Source organism: Anomaloglossus baeobatrachus, chromosome 2 (genome assembly GCF_048569485.1).
Source record: "Anomaloglossus baeobatrachus isolate aAnoBae1 chromosome 2, aAnoBae1.hap1, whole genome shotgun sequence".
NCBI lineage: Eukaryota > Metazoa > Chordata > Amphibia > Anura > Aromobatidae > Anomaloglossus > Anomaloglossus baeobatrachus.
Genome location: NC_134354.1, coordinates 116,285,780 through 116,300,542, shown reverse-complemented (window position 1 = coordinate 116,300,542; position 14,763 = coordinate 116,285,780). Strand labels below are relative to the sequence as shown.

At 39.8% G+C, this 14,763-nt stretch overlaps 1 protein-coding gene across 1 annotated transcript in view; it reads left to right on the top strand.

Moving 5' to 3' along the window:
- WSCD1 (WSC domain containing 1) overlaps positions 1–14,763 on the top strand; it is a 248,127-nt gene that overhangs the window by 149,926 nt on the left and 83,438 nt on the right. Inside the window, exon 5 of the mRNA XM_075335278.1 lies at positions 716–831. Coding sequence (XP_075191393.1) covers positions 716–831 — 116 coding nt within the window. The remainder of the gene's footprint in view (positions 1–715; positions 832–14,763) is intronic.

Below are 14,763 nucleotides of genomic sequence, written 5' to 3'. Positions count from 1 at the left end.
ACTAAATTTATGTATATATTGTTTGATTTCTTTGCCTGTGTGGATTAGATGGGATGTTACCAACATATGGTCAGAAATCCATCTCAATTGAACCTTTAGAAATATATTTACTACGAAAATAGAAAATTAGTTGTGTTCAATACTTTTTAACCTGCTGTATCTAAATAACTTTCTCCAGTGATAATTTAGTAAGGTAATCCTAGAGAGGAGATAAAAGAACACTCTGCTCCAGAGTATAGTGTTCCCACACAAAAATGGTAGAAACATTTGATGTCTGCTAATAGGGAATGCACTCAGCTTAGAGAGAGGTGCTAATGGAAGGCACAACTCGGTTTTTAAAGAATGTACTGTACATAGTAATCAAGTCTCCTCTGCTTCTTCAGCATGGTATAGACAGATGATGCCACCACCATCTTGACAATTTACAAAAACTGTTGCTCAGGAGTGATCAGTTCTGATGACACAAAGTCTGGATGGGAGGTATGGATAATTAGATGCCTTCTTCAGTTTTCATGACTACAGCACTCATAACTACACGTCAAGCTTACTTGGTCCTGCAATTTGGCCAAATGCACAATATTTTGTGTACTATTTGGCACAATAGTGTACCTTGTCTCCAAAACAGAGCAGCATACTATGGTGATAGGTCCACGTTAAAAGGTTCTCTGCATCTCAATATGACTTCATCAAATTTTTGTTTTCATTTTCCTCACAGGAAGGAATTCTACCTACCGAGGATGTTTCCGAGCCCCAGAAAATGGAAGTCTTGTATTTCCTGCATCATTTTTCAATCTCTCTACAGACATGTGCTTAGATTTCTGTTCTTCTAAAGTAAGTGAAATTTACTGGTATTTAAACGCTTATATATTGTATGCTTAAACAATATTGACATCATGTTAGAAGCGGTTACTCTGTGTGCGTGGACGCGTTAACTATTTGCTGCAGACATTTATACTGCAGTGTTGATAGGAAAAATTCAGCATAAAATATGCACATTTTTGCCACCTTTTTATGCATTTTTTACATTTTTTTTTGCATGCTTTCGATGCATTTTTACCACATTCAATAGAATAGGTGAAAAACTCTGCAAAAACGCTAAAAGAATTGACAAGCTGCAGAAACTGTGTCAAATCTACAAGGAAAAAATAACAACGTGAGCATGAAATTCACTTTACTGGTGCTAGGAAATCTTTCAGTTTCTTTGAAAAACTTGCACTGAGAAAAAGGGACAAAAGTTCAGCAAATAGTTAACAGATGCACATCAATGCTATATGCAATTTGCCCTAAAGATGAAGCAAGTCTAAAAATAAGGCATTAAATTTCCACGGAAAATGTCTGCATTTGATTTGTTTTTTTTAGTGGCCCAGATAATAGGATGTAATGATTTCTTTATAGTAGAGATGAGTGAACCCGAGGTTCGGTGTTCATATCAAACACAGACTTTACCAAAAAAAAAAACAAAGTTTGAGTTCAGAGTTCGGGTGCTTTACATTTACAAACCGCTCGTGTGAGCAGTACTGTGCTTGGATACAGTATGATCAGATGTTCAAGGTGGGCCATAAGTATGGATACACCCTGGGTGGGCCAATAGTATGGATACACCCTGGGTGGGCCAATAGTATGGATATACCCTGATAAAATGGAAGTGGTTGCTGATATCACCTTACCATTTGTGGCATATTAGTAAATGGGTGGGGCAAAACTTTTGAGGCCGGGTGACGCCCATGACAGCCATCTGCAAAGCCGCCATTTTGAATTCAACTTTACTCTTTTTTTATCAGGGTGTATCCATACTTTTGGCCCATGCAGGGTGTATCCATACTTATGGTCCATCCTGTAGTGTGCACCAAAAAAATAAAAAATCCCATCCACCCTCCCCCGTAACTGGTCTGTTTATGGCTGGCTGCATGTGAGCGGAGACCCAAACTGCTCAATTACTGACTTCCATTGGGGTTCAGATCAAGACAAGAAGCCAAACCAAACTTTTTTAAAAGTCTGGAAGCACCCATTGAACCGAATTTCCATGACTGTGCTCATCTCTATTTATAAGGATTTGTGAACTTGGCATCTTTTGGACACTGGCTTTCAGACTGAATTTTTAAAGTAGGAAATGCTTAAGCAAAATGCCAATAGAGTTTTACTGAAGTTTCTTGTTTGGTGTCTTTTTGCGACTTTTTTGCCACTAACCTTAGAAGTAAGCTAGCTGCAGGATGCTGATGATGTATACAGATACTCAGTGCATGCAGGTCGCATCATCAGCTTTGTGCGTTTATTATTATTATTCTTATTATTCTTTTTTTTTTTTTGGAGCACCATTGATTTCATGGTATTTTACATGAATAGGGGTGATAGACAAAATACATACAGTGCATACAAGTAGTATTCAATCCCCTGCAGATTTAGCAGGTTTATACATTCGGAATTAACTTGGCATTGTGACATTTGGACTGTAGATCAGCCTGGAAGTGTGAAATGCACTGCAGCAAAAAAGAATGTTATTTCTTTTTTTATTTATTTTTTTAAATTGTGAAAAGTTTATTCAGAGGGTCATTTATTATTCAACCCCTCAAACCACCAGAATTCTGTTTGGTTCCCCTAAAGTATTAAGAAGTATTTCAGGCACAAAGAACAATGAGCTTCACATGTTTGGATTAATGATCTCTTTTTCCAGCCTTTTCTGACTAATTAAGACCCTCCCCAAACTTGTGAACAGCACTCATACTTGGTCAACATGGGAAAGTCAAAGGAGCATTCCAAGGCCATCAGAGACAAGATTGTGGAGGGTCACAAGGCTGGCAAGGGGTACAAAACCCTTTCCAAGGAGTTGGGCCTACCTGTCTCCACTGTTGGGAGCATCATCTGGAAGTGGAAGGCTTATGGAACTACTGTTAGCCTTCCACGGCCTGGACAGCCTTTGAATGTTTCCACCCATGCCGAGGCCAGGCTTGTCCGAAGTGTCAAGGCTAACCCAAGGACATCAAGGAAGGAGCTCCGGGAAGATCTCATGGCAGTGGGGACATTGGTTTCAGTCAATACCATAAGTAACGTACTCCACCGCAATGGTCTCCGTTCCAGACGAGCCCGTAAGGTACCTTTACTTTCAAAGCGTCATGTCAAGGCTCGTCTACAGTTTGCTCATGATCACTTGGAGGACTCTGAGACAGACTGGTTCAAGGTTCTCTGGTCTGATGAGACCAAGATCGAGATCTTTGGTGCCAACCACACACGTGACGTTTGGAGACTGGATGGCACTGCATACGACCCCAAGAATACCATCCCTACAGTCAAGCATGGTGGTGGCAGCATCATGCTGTGGGGCTGTTTCTCAGCCAAGGGGCCTGGCCATCTGGTCCGCATCCATGGGAAGATGGATAGCACGGCCTACCTGGAGATTTTGGCCAAGAACCTCCACTCCTCCATCAAGGATCTTAAGATGGGTCGTCATTTCATCTTCCAACAAGACAACGACCCAAAGCACACAGCCAAGAAAACCAAGGCCTGGTTCAAGAGGGAAAAAATCAAGGTGTTGCAGTGGCCTAGTCAGTCTCCTGACCTTAACCCAATTGAAAACTTGTGGAAGGAGCTCAAGATTAAAGTCCACATGAGACACCCAAAGAACCTAGATAACTTGGAGAAGATCTGCATGGAGGAGTGGGCCAAGATAACTCCAGAGACCTGTGCCGGCATGATCAGGTCTTATAAAAGACGATTATTAGCTGTAATTGCAAACAAGGGTTATTCCACAAAATATTAAACCTAGGGGTTGAATAATAATTGACCCACACTGTTATGTTGAAAATTTATTAAAATTTAACTGAGCAACATAACTTGTTGGTTTGTAAGATGTATGCATCTGTTAATAAATCCTACTCTTGTTTGAAGTTTGCAGGCTCTAACTTATTTGCATCTTATCAAACCTGCTAAATCTGCAGGGGGTTGAATACTACTTGTAGGCACTGTATATACATTTTAGTGAATAAACTAACAATGACAGACTGGTACAAAAATAAAAAAAGCCCTTTCCTTGCTGTCTTACATCCTACAGGATAATGGGGAGACAGACCGTAGGTTGTTTGGGTTAGGAGTAGTTGCGATGGCGGGGAGGTGGCACCGAAAATATTGCAGCCATGTTAACTTTCTTGAAGAGATGAGTTTTCAAATTTTCTGAAAGTTCAGAGTATGGAGGATAATCAAACATGTTGGAGTTCAGAATTCCAAAGTATGGGGGATACTCAGGATAATTCTTGTAGGCAGTTGGGTGAAGATGTGTGGATGAGGGAAGCAGGTTTTGGGAGGACCGGAGGTTACATGTTAGAAGATATTGGGCAATTAGTTTGGAGATATATGCAAGAGTCAGATTATATGGATGGCTTTATAGGTCAATGCCAGTATTAATATTAATTTATGAATATGTGTTGGATGAATCAGTGACTTATCCATAATACACAGAGCATAGCTAGTAAGAGTTAGTTGCATAAATCACATAGACTCTGCACCTTTTATTATAAGCAACAGAGATGGAGTGGACAGAAATACAGTGGAAATGAGAGAGATCGGAATATAGGTCTATTGACCCCTCCGTCATTTATCAACGTGAGTGTACACTCAGGTAGATGTAGCTGCAGGATTCTTCTTGAAATTACGTTAACAATATATGGAAAAGATACACTTGTTCAAGAACATTTGGCTGATGGTTATGGCACAATATTATGATAATGAAATGCTAGTCTATACACGGAGCTTACTTCTAAGGTTATCTCAGTATGCTACAATTTAAAGGATCAAACAAGATGTGACTTTGACAGGAGCCTCCTGGTGAAGTTCTATAGCTGTGATCATTTCATACCTGTATATTAATTGATAGATTCATAGTGGATAAGTTATCCTATATTCTTAATTTTTTATAGATTTTTTGGGGGGTTCTTTTTGACAATCTCTGTAATAATAAACCTTCAAGAGTCTCTACTATAATAAGGTGTTTTTTTTTCATTTTTTAAATAAATGTCTCCTGATGAGTCATCATTTAGTGGACAACGAACCGCATAGAGACAATTTGAGGTGGGTTATTTATTATTACCTAGAGACCCAAGTACCGTATCCTGCTGTACTGTCTATAAAAACAATACTGGAAGGAAACCTGTGTTTCCAAATGACATATCATGTATTTAATTTCAGTATCATTAATTAGATGAAAGTCTGTAAAGAAGAAGTAGTATATTGGCCCTGATACATCAATGTAATTTCTCCAGAATTCTGGGATAATTTGCATTGAAAAATCACCCAATTTTGGCGCACCTTGGAATGGCACACTAAGTTAGCGACTTTACATTTTTACTCCAGTTTCTCCGTGGTACGCAAAAATGGGCAAAGCTAAGTGGAGCTGAGGCACAACAGGGTGTGGAGTGGGTGTGATGCCGTGGCTCTTCTAATTCAACCTATGGCAGTACTTTCACCAAAAATCTTACACCAGCCACTGGTGTAAGATTCCTGGCATGGAGCACACAGAGGTCCACATCACTCATTAGATGCTCCTGTTTCATGAAGAAGCATAAACCTCATCATAAACCAGGAGCCTCGGACTCCATCACACCATCAAGACCAGTGAGAAAATCACTGATTTTGATGAATGGGGACATTTGTTTTTAAATATTGCAGATATTTTATATTTTCATGCAATTCATGAAACCAAAATTTAAATACGTAGAAAGAAATTCTTTTTTGAGTAGAATTGAATTCGACCCAAAAATTAGAAATCACCAAAATGCTACTTTTTTGTAAGTGGTTTCCACGTGGATTGAATCGCCATTTTACTGTAAAGTGACAACAAAAAGTTTAAAAAACAAACTTATACTCCTTTTACCGCTCATCTTTCTGGCCGCCCAACTTCTAACTGTCACTCGTCCGGTCCTTGGCACATTATCTTATCACCATCACCAGTGCTGAATCCTAAGGCCACTTCACACTAGACCTTAACATTTTTTGAGCCCCAGGATGGTCCTATTCATGGGTGCACAAAATCATGGTGGATGTTGTGATGTCATGACATCATGCTTGTGCAAAATTATAAGGTAAGTATAAGGATTATTTTTATATTTTACATTTTGTAGTAGGCTCTTGGTCTGGATAGAGACCCTAAAACATAGCAAGTCTGAGCTCACATGTCCAGTTGTCATCCGTTAGAACGTATTTGTTTGAAAAAAAGTTGTGGAAACACAACTGTTTTGTCTATTTTGATAATATAGATTTTTGTAGGATCCATTTTATTTAACATTGGAGTCTATCGAAAATTGATCCGTTAACAAATTGCTATTTATCTTCCATTTGAAACTGATCCAGTAAACCAAAAATGGATCCTTTACAACTAAATTGCAGCTCGTTAAAGGATCCGTTTTACAGAGACTCCAATATTAAAAAATTGGATCCTGCATAAATGTATATTTTCAAAACGGGCAAAAAAGTTGTGTTTGTAGAACATTTTTGCCAACAGATCCATTCTATTGGATGACTACTGGATATGTAAAGTTAATCTTAGGCACATTACATTTTTTGGGGAATAATTTCTCTTAGGCTGCGGTCACATGAGCGTATAAAAAAAATCTCATCCAAGACAGTAGGACGATTTTTTCTCACTTGTCATCCGTGTGCTCTCAGTGTGCTATCAGTGTGCAATCCATTTTTTTTCTAAGCAGCCTTTAGTCATTTACAGGACCATTTACAGTGTTCTGTGCTACATAGAATTGTATCCATAAAAACACAAGTAACTAGGATGGTCCGTGTGCTGTCCGTGTGACGTCCGTTTTTTTTCTCGCACCCATTGACTTGTATTGGTGAGTCTTGCACGATTTCAGGCACAAATCGCAGTATGTTGTGACTTGCAGAATCTGTGTGAGAAAAAAGGAGACCATCTGCTCTGCCTCATTGACTAACATTGGACCAAGTGCAATGCGAGATTTTCTCGCATTGCACTTGTCCAATTCATACCCTCATGTGAGCGCAGCCTTAACAAAAGAAAATGTGTGTTAGCTCACCTACTGAATGGAAGGTCCAGTCTCCAATCCGTCACATGGATGCCTGGGCAGGGCAGGAAATTCACAAAGTAAAACAAAAAACTCCAGTGCTGGAAAGACCGGACACACGAGACGTATCACATAAAATTTCACATTTATTTTTGAACATTAAAAAATGCCAGATGGTCAGACAGTTAAAAAACAAACATGTAGCGAGAGGGGCAAAAAAGGGGGGGAATCGACCAACGCGTTTCAGCCTAAGCCTTAATCATGGTCATATAGCATAATATCAAACATGGCTGTATATATCACAAATTATACTGCTATAGAATGGAGATAATAAAATCCTGATTCCCAGAATTCTCCACAGTTCAATCTGGGGATCCAAGACCGGTGTGTTTTGACCTCGTCCAGGGCCAGGTTCTGAAGAAGCAAATTTGTTTTGTGACCCTTATGAGTTCATTATTCCTTTATTCAATGCGATATACATATTCCCTGCCAAGTCACAGAACCATAATGCACTGAATGAACTCTGGAGAATTCTGTGAGTCAGGATTTTATCTCCATTCAGTAGCAGTATAATGGACTATATATAAAGCCATGTTTGATATTATGCTGTATGACCATGATTAAGGCTTAAGCTGAAATGCACCTGTCGGTTTTCCCTTTTTTCCCCCCTCTCCCTCCATGTTTGTTTTTCAACTGTCTGACCATCTGTCAATTTTTAATGTACTAAAATAACTGTGAAATTTTACGTGATACGTCTCATCAGTCCGCTCTTCCCATCACTGGAATAACTTGTCTTGGAATTGATTTTCTTGGGAAAATCCACAGTACAGTTAAAATTATACCTTATCCACTCATCGCTAATGACATATTCTGCTAATCGTAGATATGTTGGTCTGAGACTCTGTGCAGCTTATTGACAAGGTATTGTGGTGCATACCTCTGATGGAAGGCTCTAAAAATTGCCCTTGGGGCTCCATTGTAAGGAAACTATACAGCAGTGCATATATATTTTTTATGTGTGTGTTGGCCCTTAAAATAAGAAAGCCTAGTCTGATGTGCTTTCCAATGCAGTGAAAAAACTGTATGCCTACAGATGCTCATTCCCTGCTTTCATAGAAATTCATGAATATACAGATGTCATCGTTACAAGGGCATTGTACGAATTGGTGACTACTACTATTGTCGAACCATTCACATTAATGAAAGCAAAGATTTATCTCACCTGGTAATGCTGCGCTATTTCCTTGGATTGAAGAATGATCTTTGCTCTGTGGAATATTTATAGAATACCGTTAGTTAATGATATCAGCATTCATAAGTCTCAGTCATGTAGGTAAATCTGACATGTGTTAATTAGTGTTGTCCGCTGACAGAGGCAATTTACCAGGTATAGACACTATATTTCATATATTATGTCTACGGAAAAGTCAACCTTTCCTTTACACGGGTCATCTTCTGAGCTTGTTATATTGTATGGTATAAAAAATGAATAAATATAGAAAATGTCACAATACAAAAACCGACTGGCTATTATAACAAATGTTTTGCTACTGCAGGAGGACAGTCATTTTGTTGGCCCTTTACGGCACAAGCTGCAGCTCACGCTTCCTCCTATATGTAATTAGAATACAAATTAGATATCTCTTTTTAATTGCATGCCCCGAATCTACGGAACAAAACAAAAACAGTTAATCAGATGGACTGAAATAAATGATCTAATTATTAAGCATGTATTGCTTCCTAAGCAAGACTTAAAGGGGTATTACAGTTATTACAGTGTACTTCTTGTAAGACCAAGAGGTTTTTAATAACTTTAATTTCCGTAAAATTTTATTTGTTCTTGTAGCCATTGAATGAAAAGCCTGATGGTTTGCTTCTAGGAGATATGAATCTTTGCCGAAAGTGGAGTTCAAAGGTACATCATGTAGGAACGCTACGAGATGGTTATCAGAACTTTCTACTGTAATGAATGGAGTTGAGCTACCATACTAGACGATCAATACTTTTTTCGCCTTTCAATATCAGCTACTACTAAGGGGTACTTTGCACGCTGCGACATCGCTACTGCGATATCGTCGGGGTCAAATCGAAAGTGACGCACATTCGGCGCCGGTAACGACGTCGCAACGTGTAAAGCCTAGATGCGCCGATAAACGATCGCAAAAGCGTCGAAAATTGGTGATCTGTGTAGCGTCTGTCATTTTCATAATGTCGCACCAATAGGAGATACGATGTTGTTCCTCGTTCCTGCGGCAGCACACATCGCTGTGTGTGAAGCCGCAGGAGCGAGGAACATCTCCTTACCTGCCTCCACCGGCTATGCGGAAGGAAGGAGGTGGGCGGGATGTTTACGTCCTGCTCATCTCCGCCCCTCCGCTTCTATTGGCCGCCTGCTGTGTGACGTCGCTGTGACGCCACACGACCCGCCCCCTTAGGAAGGAGGTGGGTCGCCGGCCAGAGCGACGTCGCAGGGCAGGTAAGTGAGTGTGAAGCTGCCGTAGCGATAATGTTCGCTCCGGCAGCTATCACAAGATATCGCATGTGCGACGGGGGCGGGTACTATCGCGCTTGGCATCGCTAGCCGATGCTAGCGATGTCGCAACGTGCAAAGTACCCCTAAGAGTTGAGCATGGGCTGATTATGGAAATGAGATTATTTTTTCTATTAATTCTGAAGCAAACCACTATAAGAATTAAAGGGGTATTCCAGTAATAAGTAGAAATCGCCTATCCATAAGATTGGTAGGGGTCCAACGGCTGGAACACTCACCTATCGCCAGATATGAGAACTTTTGAAGTAGTTGTGCACATGCTCAACCACTGCTCCATTCATTCTTTTTCTCTATGTATTGGACTGCCAGAGCGCTGTACTGAGATTTTTCCAGCAGTCCTATAGGAAATTAATGGAGCAGTGGTCGAGAATGTTCACAGGCCTCCACTAAATGTTCAGACCACCACCGATTTAGAAGTTCTCAGCTTTTCATTGGATACATGATAACCTCGATGTCCAGCCAATTTAAGCTTGCCTTTGACAAACCTACTATAAGAATTGTAAAATTTTATAAATGACGTCCTAAAAAAGGTATCATGATCACTCCCTTTGTAATGGTGGGGGCGTATGATTTCTGAAAGAACTTCCAGGAATATAATTCCTTTTTCCAGGAAATATGGACCTAGCGTTTCTATGACTAAGGACTCTTAGTGATCCAAAATGTGTAAGAACATTATGTATGCTTCTTTTTCTCCATCATTTTATCTTTTCCCTGTAATCATGTTGTTTAATTAATAAGGAAGGTATCACAGCTTTTTAATTTATTTATTTTTTTTATTTATCTGAATTTTTGCTGTTTTCTATTTGGATTCTACTTACCTGAGGATACTGGTTCTGGGTTTTCTCCAAGCATTGTTCCAGGATTTATTGTATTTCTTTATGGGATGGTTAGCTGAAATACTCTGTTTTTTATTTACTTTTTTTAAATAGAGTTAAGTGAATTTTCCAAGATAGTTCATTCCAGAAAACTGGAACAGCACAATAGAAGTGTTGGAAATGGAAGTGGGAGGTTTGGTTTATGGAAGATGATAATCTTAGATCAGTTCTAGAATGGAGAACATCGGTAAGGTGATAGACAGAGATAAAGGACGTGGTGCAGAACTATGGAGAGCTTTGTGAGTGAGAACGATAAATTTATATTTTACTTTGTAGCAAATGTGTAACCAGTGCAATGACTGGCCCAAAGTGGAGGCCTTGGTGTAGTATCTGGACAGAAATATGATTCTGGCTGTGGTATTCAGGACGGACTGGAGAAGAGAAAGTTTGGTAAGAGGGAAACCATACTGGAAGCACAAGTGTGTGCAAAACGAGTTGTCCATCAAAGTGATGTAAAGTGATTATAGATTACAGAATAGGAAGCGGTAACTGTAAACCCTCCATGCATGCCCTTATTGCAGAAAGTGATTTCCTACAGGGAGACTATAAGACCACCTTTTCCCTTCCTTTCAGTGACTGGGAATTGGGACTCCTAAACTGTCCGTCAGGCTAGGGGAGTCCCTAACTGTCCCTCATCCCAGAGGTCTGGACCGCCAGCATAAAATTAACTCTTGAGAAGCCCTGGTCTTATACCCCCTTACCCCTACCCCAGGAGGGGGCAGGGTCTGGAGTGATAAATCCCCTTACAAATAGACAGACAGGAAGGAACTAAAACTCTAACTCACAGCAGTCACTAATGGAGGTAAAGACAATATGTGCATAGGGAGGAAATAATGAAAAGGAATGAAAAACACAATGACAATAGTATATCCACAACACACCACAATAGCATACAACAGTGCTCCATGAACTGAATCACCATGCATAAGACCGGTATCGCTTTCGCTATATTTGGCATGGAGGAACAGGATCAACTATCTTTTAAGGATGGAAGCGGCTGTGATAGTTGTTCACTAGCCTGTTACTCCAGCAGCAACTCACAGGCTAGCAGGAATTAACTCCTGCTAGACCGATCACCAACGAGCACAAAACTGGTCAACGCCCGACTTTGACTAAGCAACACAGAAGCACCAGATGACATGTCAGGCTCTGCAGTATGAACAGAGTCTGAAGTCTCCATAACACCTGGTGCGTATAGAGCAGCACACCATATGACAAAAATGCCCCATTTATGTTCCTATCCCCAGTTACCATGACATGGTTCCAGTCTACACGATTAAGATCTTGTCTAATTTATTGAAATCAGCTTTCCTAAATTCCCATATTTCATATTTCCCCTTTGAAATATTCTTTTGAATATTACATTGAATATTACCATATTATCATTGCTGCATCCCAAATGTAGGTCTGAAATTGTATCTGGTCTATTTGACAGGACCAGATCTAGCAAATTATCTCCCCTGGTTGGTTCATCTACCAACTGAGAAAGGTAATTGTCTTGACATGTAGAAAAGAACTTGCAGCTTTCAGCACGACCCAAAGATTCTATGTCCCATTGAATGTCTTTATAGTTAAAATCCCCCAAAATAACCCAATTATTATTATTATTATTATTATTATTATTATTATTATTATTATTATTATTTGCTACCCTTTTAATTTGTTGTAGTACTTCATCCTCTACTTCTTCAGCTATGTTAGGAGGCTTATAGCAAACTCCAATTAGCTGCTTACCATTATTGCCCTCCTCTTGTACATTTACTTATACTGACTCTACATTGTCGCAGCTCCCCCCAATGTCATCATGGAGCACAGGTCTTTAGTTAGATTTAATGAAAACACACACCCCTCCACCTTTTTTGCTTTTCCACTCTAAAATGTAGTATAACCTTCTATTTTTGTCACCCAGTCATGGCTCTCATTTAGCCAGGTTTTTGTAATTCCCACCACATCGTAACCTGTGGCTGACATAAGAGTCTCCAATGCATTCATTTTATTTGCAAAACTTCTTGCATTTTCCAGCAAACATTTAATACTATTATCACCCATTACTCCTACTCAACTCCCTAATTTTCTTGAAAATACCAGCTCACTCTAATTCCTCATTGGCCCATACTGTGTCTGCTCTATCTATCCTCTTTTTTGCACAACTACCATCCCTCCCCCCAGATCCTAGTTTAAAAACTCCTCCATCCATCTTACCACTTCTTTCCGTCAGCACAGCTCCACCCTCCCCATTTATGTGCAGCCCAGATCCTGTAGCCGACAGAAAAGTTGGCCCAGTTTTAAATGAACCCAAAATTTTCCTTCATTCACCAATTTTTAAGCCACTTATTTATCTCTTTAAGCTCCCACTGTCTTGCTAGTGATGCTTGTGGCATCGGCAGCATTTCTGAAAACCCCATGTTGGAGGTCCTGGACTTCAGCTTCTTTCCTAGTTCCCTGTAATTCTTTTTAAGGACCTTCCACCTACCTCTAACTTTGTCATTGGTACAAATGTGCACCATGACCGCTGGGTTTTCCCCAGCCCCATCCAGCAATTTGTCTATATGGTCCACCTTATGCTAAACCCAAGCAACTGGCAAATGATACACTGTTCACAATTCACAGTGTTAGCGGCAGATGACCATATCTGTCCATCCACAACCATCAACATCTGTCTGGCCTTTGCTGCATTCCCTCCTTCCTCCAGCAGTAATTTTCCTGCTTGCAAGGAGCAATGTCCTGCTTTAGTGATCGCAGTCCTGGGCTTGCATCCCTAATATTAGCCAAACAGGCATATTTACTAGGTTGTGGCAGATTAGGACTGTGCTGTCTGACACTGTTCCATCTACCTTTTCTTCTAACTGTTACCCAGCTACCACCTTCTGGGTCCTGATCTTCCCCACCTCCAGATGACAGCAATTCCTCTTTATTCATATGGAATATTATTAAAACCTTGAGCATTCTGCTATGTTGTGCTGTCTATTAATAATCAGATGCATATGCCATTAAAATCTTGATATTGGAACACCACATTGTGCAAAATCCTCTGTGAGCACAGTACATTTCAAGTTATTTCATGCAAAGCAAACTATTTTTTCCCACCAGATCCTAATATGTTCATGTAACAAGTTTTTTCCCAGGCGTTTGATGCACTCAGTGGCTTTCTTTTTAAGATGCATATCACCATCTGCTAATCATGCAGCATTCTCTGGCGATGGAACTGCATATCAAAGTATATTTTTGCATTTCATTTCCTATTTATTTGCATAGCGTATTTTTACAAAAAGGAAAAATAAAAATATTCATATGCAAAGCGTATTTGCAGTGGTTACTTAAAGTGTAAATATATGGAGGACCGGAATCGGCAGAGTAAATAATAGAAATCTGAATTTTGGCACGTAATAAACGTGTAAATTTTATACAGTTAGTGGCAGGAGCATTTTTTATCTTCAATGCAGAATTTGAATATAATCATGGAAGTTTACAAGCAGAATGAGAACAATTTGTAATGATAAAAATATGATTTATTGTGGTGGTCTGGGATTTTCAGCATCAGGTTTTTGCTCATGATGATGTTTTTATAAGAATATATAGGTGCGAATCAATTCTCAGTACTTAGTACATTGGCCATGTCAGTAGTCTGTGGCCCCGGACGGGATTCCTGAGAACCGCTTCATACCTTGAAGCATGGGCGGAACTTCTTTTGATTAATCGGCCTGACACAATGTCATTGACGCACTTATGATATCATGCCAGATTAGCTAATCAAAAGAAGGGCAGTGGATGCCATCAAGTAAGAGGCAGGTCTCTGGGCTCTGATCCAGTGACCATTCCAGTGACATGTCCGATGGGCCACGTCATGCAAGTACTTGTCAGATTAAAGTTGTCATTTTACGTTTCCATATACCCTACTGAGTTTCCTTCTCACGTTCATATAAAAACATGTTCATGTGGCAAGGTCCATTTTGACCTTCCATGTTTATTTTTAATCATCCATCCATGCATACATTTTGAAAAATGTGTGTTGTCTATGTATCATCTATGAGTTATTCTTGTTTTTTGGTTATGAATAGATAAAATTGATTTACTTAGCTTCTCTTATACTTTTGATGTTAAGACATACAGCACGCAGACGGCACACATACTGTATTGCATCTGTGTGCTGTATATGTTTACACGGACTCATAAGGGGGCTTTACACGGTACGATATTGCTAGCAATTGCTAGCGATATCAAGCGCGATAGTACCTGCCCCCGTCGTGCATGCGATATCGTGTGATCGCTGCCGCAGCGAACATTATCGCTACAGCAGTGTCACACGCACTTACCTTGTCGG